We start from the raw sequence: 12,760 nt of genomic DNA, 5'->3' as shown, positions 1-12,760 counted from the left end.
GAGTCAGGAAATCTGCAGCTCCTAGCACAAGACAAAAAAAAAAAAATGCTGGTACATACTGTTGATAATTTTTTTCCCTGGCACTAATGTGGTTTAAATGTTATTAAGTAGGACATGCAGAATGGTAATTGAATAAGTGTAATAGCCACATGCAGAGAGTATTCTAACAGTTCAGATACCCTGAGTACTTTACCATTTGCTCTGCATTAGTATTCTGAAACTGCATTTCAGAAATGTATAAGGTTCTGTCAGTAATGAATATTGTTTCTGATGCTATCCAATTATTAGTTCATTAAGGTAAATGAAAAGCCCCAGAAGTTCCATAGTATGTTTTGGTTCTCGTTCTGTTGATTAGGGGTTCTGTAGCTTAAGAAACATTAAGATAGCAACTGAAAAGAAATTGGAATGAAAGGTATGAGGGTGTGGAATATGTGTTCAAGCTTTCTAGTACCAGGGTCAGTTCTTACACACCCACTTCAAATTCTTAAACTCTTCGAATTTCGGGAAGCCAGACAAGAGTGCAGGAGAAGTGGTTTAGCTGAAGTATGCAAATTCCATGTTGTGTGTGTCTTTTTTTTAAAAAAAAAACTCCTCCTGGTTTGCATTTAAAAACAAATTTCACTAATAACTTTACTTATGATGTGATACTGTTTTCTTTGGCATCCGGGATCATATGATTATGACATATTTGTAAGATTTGAGGTTTTTATTTTTCTTACGCTGTAGGCTTATTCCATTCTTAAAATACAAATATCATCTGTTGTTCAAAATTATTTGCACTTATCAAGAACTTGTTTATATAATAAATCTCCTTGTTTTTGCAGGTGGTATAAGCTTCACTCCAAACCAGGGAAAAAGGAAAAGGAGAGGGGAGAGATTGAAGTGGATATCCAGTTTATGAGGAGCAACATGACAGCCAGCATGTTTGATTTGTCCATGAAAGACAAGTCTCGCTCTGCATTTGGCAAGCTCAAAGACAAGCTCAAAGGGAAGAGGAGCAGTGGGCTTTCTGACACCGCATCAGCGATCGTTCCGAGCACAAGTCACTCCCCAGCTGACAGCGAAGATGAATCAGTTGAGAAGGAAAAGAAGAAATTGAAGTTCAAAACACTGTTTTCCAAACCTGGTCTGCAAAAGACTTCTCTCTCCCAATCCATGTCAGTCTTGCCTACACATCAGCCTGTAACCGAGAAAGTTAGGCTTAGGCCTAGTGACTTTCAGTCAAGATGGGATGATGAGGAATCTGAGACATCTCCAACCTCAGACAGTGAGTATTTGCACTTGTTGCRCTGACAAAGTGCAAGCCCTTTTCCCAAAGCTTTGCTTGCAGTTTTCACACTTCTTAAAATATTAGTTAGGTTATTCTAAATGACTGAATCAGCGGTAAGTCTCTTCTGTCCAAGGTGGTGTGTATGTATGTAAGCAGCTAGACATTCACAGCTTAAATTACCTTGTGATAACTTAGAGACTGTGGGGCTGCATGAGCAACGTCTGCACACAGTGATGGTGCAGTTTCACAGTAAGTGATCTGTGGTGTTTTGGGGTAACTGAAAGGTATGTGTGAGATCCAATACACTGAGGGCTTCTGGGGGYAAGGGACCCAAAAGATTTGGAAGTTTCTGGTATAGCCAGACTCTTGTGATACTTCTCTTGTGATCAGTTAATGAGTTGTGAAGTGCTGAGAATGTAGTAATGAATGTCAGAGCAGTGGATGTTCTTTTGTCTTGAATGTCTCCCCATTTATTTTTTCCAGAAGCCTTTAGCAACACCCTTGAAGAGAAGTCATCTCCCTCTCCTGTATCTAAATTTCATAAAATAGCAAGTTTGGACAGCAGGCAACTAAACCAAATAACTGTTAGCAATACCAAGAAAGAAGGTCTCTCTTTATTTGGTGGCCTTAAATCCAAAAGTGATCCTGTTTCCAAGTCTAGTTTGTGTATCAATGGCAGTCATGTTTACATGGAAGAGAACACGCCTAAGGACAACACTTCGGCCTCTTCCCCATCCCCTCACAACTTCAGGAAGAAGCAGCTCTTTGCTTCAGAAGAGAACCTGTCTTCCAAATTTACTAAAGGGCCTGAAGAGACAGGAAGAACATCTCCTAGCGGTATTTTATCTGGGTCTGCATCGTTGGAGACTTTTAAATCTATGACTTTACCATCATATAAATTGCTTAGCAGTGAAGATTACATGGAGACCAATGTTCCTCTGACTGTTGATATTACTAAAGAGAACAAAAAAACGGACCACAAAAAGTCTACCCTATTCTCTCTGGTCACAGGGAAAAAGGAAACAGTGAAAAACAGTGATGTTGAAAGTATTCCAGAAAAGACTTTGAAGGAGGAAGAAACCAAAGTTCCAGAAGACAAAAGTGAAGAAGAGACCAAACATCTTGAAATTCCAACAGATTTAAGCAAAGGAAATCCTTCTGAAAATAGTAATGAAGAAGAAATCTTCAAAAATAAGCAACCACTCAACCCTTTTGAAGAAGGCCGGAAACCCGAAAAGGCTGCTGCATCGGTAAAGACAGCACAGACTAAAGCTGTCAAACCCAGGTCAGTCTTGTTTGTTTCAGTTGCTGATATCAGTAGCTAAGTGCAGAAGTTGTATGCTTTGACTTAGACTGCTTCCTATCACAAGGCAAAGCTTCTGAAGTTGTTATGCTGTGTGCCGTAGAGATGTTTTACTCTGCAGGGTATCCAAGTTTTTTTTTATGCTAGACATTGGACACATTGTTAGCAGTTAGTAATTTGAGTTCTATCTGAATATGAATAAGAGATTGACATAATGACAATTCTCATAAGTGATGATGAAGTAACAGTTCTCTCTGAGTGCAAGTATCTTTTCAGATATTATAGAAGTACTTTTTCTTGCCGTGTCTTTTGCAAAAACTAACATTCTACCTAAGCTGTGTGGTTTGAAACATACCCAGGATCTGAAATACCGATTCTAACATCTCTATTTTTCTCTTCTGTGCTATGGTCTTCAAAATAGTTAATCTTGGAGCCCTTCTGCTTTTGGCATTGTTCACAGCAACGTGAAGTACATTTCTGTGAATTTGTACACAAAGGCTTTTTTGGAAATTCTGCTCGTGTCCTTCATATATATATGGGTGTGTTCTCACATGTGTATATCCTACATATATATATATGTATATATGTAAGAACCAATGTCCTATTAATAAGGCTGTGTATTGTGTCTGTCTTTAACATCCTGTTTTCAGCACTTCTCCTGTTTAAATGCCTTGCATGTGTTTCTTACTAATAAAAATGCTTGGGATGCAAAAGATGAGATAGTTGCTTAAAAGCAAACACAGTAATCCAATTGCGCAAACTCTGCGACAGCAGTGTTCTGACATAAATCCAGTATGATATAAACAATCTTTTAAATATCATTAAGTCTATTAGATAGGTTCTTCGTGTCTCTTGCAGTCTAATTCATCTCCAGTGTGTTAGGAATTGGAGTCTGGTGCTAAAGCTTATCTGTTCCTGCCTCGTGTTGCATCTGCAAGTGACATGCAAGTTTTTTGTCCCTTTTGCAGACTGGGCGTGTCTTCAGAGGAGGAAACCAAAGCCACGCTTCCTATTTTTGCACCTGATTCCCTTCCTGCTTTCCTTTCTGCACAGCATATCAGTAGTGACAATAATCCTTTTGTTTCTAAAACGGGACAAAAAGTCAAAGTGCCAGACTCTGAAAACATTACTAGTTCCTCTGCACCTCTTCCTCCTTCTCCTCCTTCTGCTGCAGAGCTTTTGAATAGCAAGAACCCCTTTATTTCAAAGCGGGGCAAGGAATCCAAAGCACTGGATTCTGAAAGCGTTGCCAATTTCTCTTTATCCCATCATCTCGCAGCTTCTGTTCCCGAAACATCTCTTTCTGTGCAAGTCTCTAGTAATGGTAATAATCCTTTTACTTCTGAATGGGGACAGGGCTCACAGGGTCAGGATTCTGAAATCTCTAATGCTTGCTCTTCCTTGGATCTCTCTTGTCCACCTGCACCTTCTCTTCATTCTGACAGTCATTTTAATGACAATAACCCCTTTGTATGCAAGCTTGGGTGGGAACTAGATGCACCAGGTCTCAAAACTGTTGTTGGTTCTTCTCCTTTCCTGCTTCCTTGTGGGGAAGACTGTTCCTCAATGGAAAACACTGGTAATCTGAAACACTYTCTTCCTGTGGCGTCAGGGAGCTCTTCAGACGTGGCTTTAACTGGTAATGTAAATACTGTATCAAACTCTCTGAACACTCTTTCTGACAGCCCTGGCCTGGCTCCAAAGAAACAATGGGGATCACCAAAGGTTCAGGTAGAGACATCTTTAAAAAGAAGTAAGTTAGGTGATAGGAAGTCTGTGACCTTTTTCCCTGAAGAACTGGAAGGTATTACATCAGGTGATGAGGATTTAGATGAGCAGCAATGTGCAAAACAGCACTCTGATTTCAGTGAAATGTTATTCACAGATTCAGACGTAATAGGAAAGAGAGCAGAGTTTGCTCACAAACTGGAAACAGAGTGCAACCCATATTCAGAACTCCCTAGTGACAGCGTAAATTCCACTCAGAGCAAGGAGACCACTGTTCAGGGCGATGTGGAAATAGGCAGTACAAACACTGAAACCTGCATGAAGGATGCCAAGCATCTTGCATCTCTCTCAAAGTATAATGATAACCTCTTACCAGAGAATGGTGCTGAACAGCTGCCTTCTGCTAAGAGCAAGCTAAATGAGAAGCAGGAAGTCTTTAGTGAAAAGAGAATGGAAGAACGTAAACCCATGTTAGAGACCGAAGCAACTCTTTCTGATAAAAATGACTCCTTGTCGCAAGTAGGACCTACCAAATCAACCTTGAGAGTTTGCACACTGCCCCCTGAGGAAGCTGATGTAGGAAGGGCTGACAGTGAGGCTAGTTCTGTGTTTGTCACACCAAAGCCAGCACCAAGACTGTCTTTATCGCTGAAGACGTGCATGCTGGTTTCTCAGACTGATGAGTTAAGTGGTGGTGTGCTTTCTTCAGATGATAATGTAAAATCTGCTTCTGGGCTTCCATTACATAATGAGAAACCCTCAAGTGCTTATGGATGCCCCCCCAGAAATGGTTCATTAAAAACTGTCACTCCAGCAATAAATCTTAGAGGTGATAGCAGTAATAGGCATTTAAAATATGAAGATGATGATTTATTTGACTCTCTTGCAAATCTGAAGTCTGCCATTCCAATTGCTGGAGATCATGGTTTGAAACTGTCTAGTCTTCCGGTTATTCTAGAGGGAGGCTCTGATGATGAGCTGCTGGAAGACTGTCAGGAGGACCATAATGTCACTGCAGATGATAAAAACATCTTGGAGGCTGGAAAGCGGTCTATAGTTTTAATGCCTTTGAGTGAAGAACTGAAAGAGCATTCAGGTAGCAGTTCTCCTGCGGACAGTGTAACTCCGTCTGCTCAAGAAGGAGGAAGTGCCCCTGATGTTTGTGATTCTAGCAAACTACCCGTGCTACCTGCAAGAGTACATGTTTGCAGTGTAAGTAATAAGATAGCTGACACAGGCGTAGGTGTGACATCTCATTCCAGTGACTGTAATAGTCATTCTGAGAGACAAGAACTAAAAATAAATATTGGCGTTGAAGAGAGTGCAGAGCGTGATTTCCTTGAGCCTTCTGCTTCTTGTTCCTCTGTGTCTAGTTCTTCCCAACCTTACTCTTCCTTTCATTCCCTCCCATCTCACACTCAAAGTAATAGAGCAGAATCTTCGAAAAAGCCAACAGCAGAGGGCTTCGCTGATAAAGCAGAAAATTCTGGCAAGAAGAAAMTTCTTCAGGCATGGGTTTCACCCTCTGAAACATATCCTTACCAAACTCAGCAGAGTGGTGAAACCATGTCTCCTAAGCACAGGTGAGAGAATATGGGAAATACCTAGAAGTATCTCAATGCTGGTATGTGAGCCTTGCTTTTCCTTCCTGTGAGCATGGATCTGTCTTTCCAGCTGCAGAAATTTATTGTTTTTTGCAATCATATGGCATCATACAAACTTAACTTCCTCTGACCTGTGGATTTGTCAGGGCCTGCGTCCTATCATGCTAATGTAGGATCACTGCTGTAACTTAATGAATGACACCAGATAAATCTGTCTGTCTACTCAGTACTGAGAGCGCTTGTAGGGCCCTGCTGTTCATAACAGTGCTACCTCTTATGAGTTCTGGCTGTTAAGGAAACTCAGTTGCAGGTCATGTATAGGGTCGCTGAGTCAAATTTGGTTCAATAGATGAGTTGGCGGTATTTCAGAAATAAAAAAAAATGGTCACAGGTAGCCTTATAAACGGGGATCCTTGCTTTCATAGTAGAAGTGTGCTCCTGAGCCTTAAAATGAATTGCAGCAAGCTTACATGATGCAGCTAAAACATTTAGCTCCTAAAAACGTGTGGTTGCTTTCTGGAGCTGTCTGCAGCTCCTTCTGCCTGTTGGAGTACTGTTGTCTGAGGAATAGCACTGTTAACCTCTTAACTCTCAGTACTTTTATCTGCTAAACTCCATCGAGAGTGTAGGATGATTCTGGTTAGGCATTTGCTGAGATACAGCTAAAATAATTTTCCTCCCATACTAAAATTGGCAATGTAAGTCCTGCTTGAACATGTGAAGATGGCACATTTAACTAGGCTCTTTTAGTAGTTTATGGCACAAGTTCAGTTTGTGCAAGACAGAATTCGTGTTTGTCCCAGGACTGTAAAAATATTTGGTGTTTTGCAAGAACCACAAATATGTTCTTGTTAAGAACAGACTTAAACATTAATGCATAAAAGACCAAAGTAGCTGCTCCTGTGTATTGCCTTCTCGTGAAGACTGACCTTGCTTTTCTTTTGTAACATGCTATTCAGGGTGTATTTCCCGTGTTACTGCTTCTTTATCTTGAATGCCTTAAGTCAATAAAAACAGTAGAAAGAACTGGAGTGTACCTATATAAAGCCTGTAATTTAGAAGCTGAGTTCTTTTTTTATCAAGAGGGAGGGGAGGGGGAGAGAGAGAGAGAGAAAGAATGGTAGGAATTTCCATTAGTTTCTTGCTATATTTGTTTTTAGTCTGAAGTTCTGTATAATGTTGGTGTGACATACATTGTCTAAATAACATGCGCCTTTTTTAATGTTACAGACTTCAGCCTGTGAAGCCAATGAATGCCACAGCCAGCAAGCCTCAAACTAAAAATATGAACGTCATCAGCACTATGAATGAAAAGCTGCTTGAGATGAGCGTAAAGGTATGGAAGGAAGTGGCACTTTTTAAGCCTAGGCACTAAATTGAACAGAGTTCATGTTTTCGTGAAGCATTTTTTTCCCCACAGTCTTTATCTCCAAAGAGATCCGTAAAGTGAATAAACCTTTTTTTGAAGAAAATGGTGGTTTCAATTGCACCACAAGGTTTGAGTCCTAGCTTAAAATTCATATTGATCAGAACTGCACAGAAGCACCTCTGGGTCAGCAGAGAAAAGCACTGCGTTCCATGATCGTCTCTAAGGGCTTTTGGGGGGTTAGGGGGAAGTAGTACCAAAATAGCTGTAGTGCCTCCTTCTGGCACAAGTGGAAAAGAAGAAAATGCAAGTTAAATATTAAAACAATTTAAATTGGTGTGTTGTTTTTTTAAGTGGATATAAAACTTGTAACTGGTGATACCGCATTCAAAATTACACTTGATGTTGCAATCATGCAAGCTTGTTGTATGAGTACTCCCTGCAAAAGTATTGCCGAGGCTAACATTCTGGTTTTGCATCTCAGAGTGTAGCTTGACAAATTAGCAGAAACTGCTAAGTATTTGTCAAGTTTGTTTAAAATTTGAAAGCAGGCTTTTAGGAGAAACTATGTCATGATGTGTTTTTTACAAAGTAAGAATTAAATTTGAAAGGGCTATTCAAGTGTTTCTTGCTATTTAACCTGAATTTGGCTTTCATAGTCTTTGTGTTTTAAACAATAGCTCTCCCAGCGCTTGTTGATTCAGAAAGTGCTCTAAAAAGTTTTTTGGTAGTTGGTGATGCATGGCTGTAATTGTCGTGCATCTTCACTAAGCTAAAATGGACTTTTTTGTCTGGAGTCAACATGACATTCTTTCAACATAAATTGCAGCAAGGTGTTGAATTATAGAACTGACATTACACAAAGATTTTTATGCTAAGAGTTTGACTAGTTACCTTCCATAATGGCTGTCTCATTCTGAGCCTGCCTTCTGTTTTGGAGAAGACTTCCTAAGTTCCTTAAATTGGGTTCCTCTACCATAGCCAAATAGTGTTTAGCTACTCTGAGGCAATTGTTCTTCCCCCAAATACTTTCAAAAACCTRTTCTGCCTTCTGGAAGTGCATGAATATATAGCGTTTTGTATTAAAGTACTTGAGATTTGCTAATGGCCCAAAGAGTGCTTTGCAGCGGAAAGTTTGTCTGGCCTGGCCTGCCAGCCTCTCCCTGTCACTGTTAGCACTTAAGTCATTGCGAAGCTTGGCTCTGGGCAGCCTGCTCTTCTTGATCGGTAAAGCTTTAATGACTGATGTTCTGAAACRTCATTTGCAACGAACTTTTAGTAAGATAGGAAGCACAGGAATATCTTTGAAAAACAGTTGTGTTTCTGCAAATGCTGTGTGTGAAAATATTCATTGTGCTTAAAAAAAATCCCACTCAGCCACCAAGTTGCATGCTATTGTTAGTTGGAAATGCCTGTATATCTACAGTGACCCTATTTGTCTTCTCTCTTGAAGAAATATGATCGTTCAGATCCTGGCTATGCTTACGCTCAGTTAACCCATGATGAGCTGATCCAGCTGGTCTTGAAACAGAAGGATACAATTACCAAGAAAGAACTCCAGGTGCGTGAGCTTGAAGACTACATCGATAACTTGCTTGTCAGAGTCATGGAAGAAACCCCAAACATTCTTCGTGTTTCAACTTCTGGAAATAAAAAAGCTGGAAAGATATAAGAGTTCTCTGAACTTTGAACAAAGGACTGAATTCCTGCCGGTGGAGTTTGATTAATAAGGAGACAATGTGAAGTAGGTGGTACTGGTGTGCTGCCCACAGGAAATGACATTTTTTCTGTTTCTGACTTGAGCAACTATCAGATTGATTTGTAGTTACATCAGATCTTATGTATGGAGTCCAGAAATGGAGTCAACTTCTCATATTTATTTTTTGGTATCTCTTTGTTATTGGGGAAGATTTGTTAAGGAATCTAATCCGCAGGCTGATTTTGATGTCAAGGATGAAGGGTTTTTTGAAAAGCTTTGCCTGCTGGCAAGGCACTGGTGATCCTTTATGAAGATTTTTTTTCATAGTTCTGTTTCTTAGCAACTTTGACAGATCAGTTGTTCTTCTTTCCACACTGTAAGTTGTAGTGCAATATAAAATCTTGTATAGTAGAGCCTGAGGATTTGCTTTGCTTTGAGTAACTACACTGGAGAAGTCCAAAGAGTTATGCTTCAGAATAGGGCTGCTTGGGCTGTATTTTAAAACCATTTAATGCCCTAACAATTGAATGCAAGTTAACTCTTAGTTTGGAAGGAAAGAAGCAAAGCTAAATTACTRTCATAAGTTAAATATTGTTTCAAGGGTGTTCTTCAAGAAATATTAGTGGCTTTGGGCCAAAGGTGTAGTAAATTAGAAGCTATTCTTTCATAGTCATCGAATTCCTGATTTGAAGGTTGTTCAAACAAGGGAGGCAAAGGTACACCCAGTTTCTGTTCTGTATTCTTAAATAGGYTTGGACTTTGCAGTACGTGTGTTTGGCCTGTGTCTCTTGCTGTATGAAAGTTCTGTGACAATTATGATACTATACCATTGCAGTTTATTAATTCTAAATACCTCGGATTTTGGAACTGGGGCTTACCTTGGAACAGCTTTTGAAGGTGATCAGTCTTATAATACTTTCTTTCATACATTCCTTATACATCTAAGAAAGGAACCAATTCACCCTTCCTTTGGGATGGGAGTCAAAATGCTCTCTCTCAAATCTGATTTGTTTTTCTTTGTGGTTTGAAGTTCAGAATGAGATGAAAATTTTACGTAGCCGAGAAGTGTGTTGGTTTTGCAAGACAATCGGATACTTCTGTCTGCTTCCTTAATTTGTGGCCTCTTTGCAGCTTCATAGAGGACAGGTACGTTCTCTTCTGTGTGTCATCAGACAGAAAGTAACAGCATAACACTATCAAGCAGCCGCTACATCAGGCTTCTTCCACTGAAAACTAAACATGATTTTTTTGTGGCAAGCTCTTGTCGAAGTTTGACAAATCAGATGCATCTTCACAGCTCTTGAATTCATCAGGGTTGCAAGGGTCTGTGATGTAATACCAGGAAATGGTTTGGAAGGAAGTCAAAATATTGAAAGAGCAGGTAGCAGAGAACCAAAACAAATGCTCTTACATTCTGAAGTGGAAAGGGTTGATTAAGTCACTCTACATCTCCAAAGGGGTGAGTTTCTAACAAAATATTCCTATAGCAGAGCACTTTAATGAGGGATAAGACTGGCTGGATTGACTACTAACTTAGTAGTCTGCATAATATTTTCATAAAACACTGAAAACTACTGGAAGCTTCTCAAATACTGTATTTTTGTAGTGAAGAGTAGTTTAATATATTTGCCTAGAGATGTATACATTCTTTGGAAAATACAGAAAATGCTGTTAATTGCATTTGTTACTGTAAACTGGCTGATTACCAAAGTATGGCCTAGCAGTTGAAGCTTTTCTGATGCAGCTCTTCTTCAAGGGAAGCTAGAGTTGAAATAAGCCTGCTGCTTTAAGCATTAAGAGTATTCTAAGGCTTCAGGTACTTAAYAGAGGCGAATGCTGAATTTTTATTTGAGCAGATGTCTTCAATGAAGGGGTAGCCTAATTTTTTCTTTTTACAGTACCCTCTTCTGTGAATGAAGGGTCTGAAATGCAGAAGTTTTTAGCAGCGTCTTCAGCCCTTGGCTGGTGGTTTAAATTTTGAATGGTACTAGTTGGCATTACTGAAAACTACTGCTGCTTCTCGTGCCTTGAAATAGTGAGGAAGATGAAACATTAATTTCAGTTTCCTCCCTGTGCCTCAGTGGATCTCTGGAAAGAAATGGTTGTCTATACCTCACTAATAAACCTGTCTGCTAGACTTTATTCCACAGCTTTCTGACTTTCTGGTTCAGAGAATYGGAGAAACCAGTAGTGCCTTTGAACGATGGCTTAATGGTTTGAAATCAAAAATGGTATTATCAGTAGTCATAACTGGACACATGTTAAGCAAGACTTAACTCTTGCTTTTTACTGGCCTTATTTTAAAATAATATGGGTACTACTTTGTCTTTGGCTGCTGAAATCATTGTGATACTATGTATAATGCTTTTGGAGTAAGGACTTTATGAAGCTTATACAGCTGATAACGTGCATTCCTGTTGGCAAGAGTGCGTATCTTGAAGTCATATACACACACACACGCGTGCACACAAAGTATATGCTAATAATAATCTTCTTAAAGATGAAGCCTTAAAACTTAAAATATCCTTTCTTGGTAGCCTTTTTGCCAGTTGTGACTTCGTCCAGTCATGTGGACTCCAAGTTCTCTGGCTTTTGCACCCTGGGTTCTCTCTCCTGTGGTTACAGGTGTTAAGTCTCACACTGAACAGCAGGAGTGCTGCTGCAGGGTAACAATCCTGTACAAGCCGTGTTTTTACTTCAGTAGCTGTGAAAATGTTGCACAAATCTTGTACCTCAATCTTTTATTGGCAATACTATTTAAAGCCTTTCTTTGGCATAAGGGGTTTGGCGTTTTATGTCAAGCAAGGTGCTTAACCTTGTGAGTAGTGACTTTGAGGCTTGAGAGTCAAGTGTATTGTTTTATTATTGAAGGATTTGAATGTATCTTTTCCTGTTCATACCATCTGCTTTTAGCCTGGGTACCTTTTGTTTTTAAATGACCTTTGGTTTTGTGGAACACTAAAATAAAAGTATCTTAAATCCAGTGTTCTGTTCACTTTGTTTCTTTTATAGTGAATTCTGAACTCGTAGTTCCAAAAAGTGGAGAATGCTGTGTACAGAGATGTGGGGGAGATATCTGAATGCTACTCAGTAGGAGCCTCTGCCTTGTCCAGCTTCTCTTGTAGCAGTTATTTCTAAGCAGTTTTTTCTGTGACCATCAAAGTCATCTGATTTCTCGATAATTTCTCCTAACTGAAGTGTAAGATGTGCGTTTTCACTCTTCCTGCGTGTACTGCCCTCTCCTCGCAGACTGTTTGGCGGCAGTATGTGGCCTGATGGTTTGACTTTAGAAATCAGCTCGGGCTCGCGAGTTATTTGGGCCGTGTGGGGGAGGGAGGATCCACTAGACTGGTGCTTTGGATGAGTGTTGTGCATGTAGAAAGCAGGTTAAAAATGCAGTGGTTGCACATCAGTGACCTGTAAAATGCAACTGTAGTCCGTGGCGCTAAAAGAGGAGAACCTCATCCATTCCACGTGACAAGCACTGCTGCCCGAAACTCCTCATCCTCCAGGTATTTTTGGTTTAGTTCCATCCCTATAAGCAATCGCTGCAGGAAGTTCACGGTAAACAGCTCGTGGGGTGGGGAAACCTGCTCGGCAAGCTCAGCATCATGAGAATCAAGAGTTTCTGTGAAGCGAATGTGTGTGAAAGGTTTTTGGCCAGAGGCCTTGTTAAATCTCCCTGGCAATAGCACGGGTCCCTCAGACTCTAATTGTAATGGCCTTAAATTCTGGGCAGTGGATAAAAAAGAACCACAGAGCCGGGTGGGAGAGTTAATCAGCCTTCCAC

The 12,760-nt window shown here is 40.1% G+C and overlaps 1 protein-coding gene across 1 annotated transcript; it reads left to right on the top strand.

The window, feature by feature from the left end:
• The first annotated feature begins 414 nt into the window (after window positions 1-414).
• On the top strand, window positions 415-11,953 carry RAB11FIP1 (RAB11 family interacting protein 1). Its single transcript, XM_026064489.1, has 6 exons — window positions 415-420; window positions 727-1,267; window positions 1,754-2,555; window positions 3,542-5,884; window positions 7,136-7,241; window positions 8,725-11,953. The coding sequence occupies exons 1-6, from the start codon at window positions 415-417 to the stop codon at window positions 8,941-8,943; spliced, it is 4,017 nt and encodes a 1,338-aa protein (XP_025920274.1). The 3' UTR covers window positions 8,944-11,953.
• Window positions 11,954-12,760: the final 807 nt, after the last annotated feature.

Source organism: Apteryx rowi, unplaced genomic scaffold (genome assembly GCF_003343035.1).
Source record: "Apteryx rowi isolate R43461 unplaced genomic scaffold, aptRow1 scaffold_217, whole genome shotgun sequence".
NCBI classification, from domain to species: Eukaryota; Metazoa; Chordata; class Aves; order Apterygiformes; family Apterygidae; genus Apteryx; species Apteryx rowi.
This window is presented reverse-complemented; position numbering and strand designations above follow the sequence as displayed.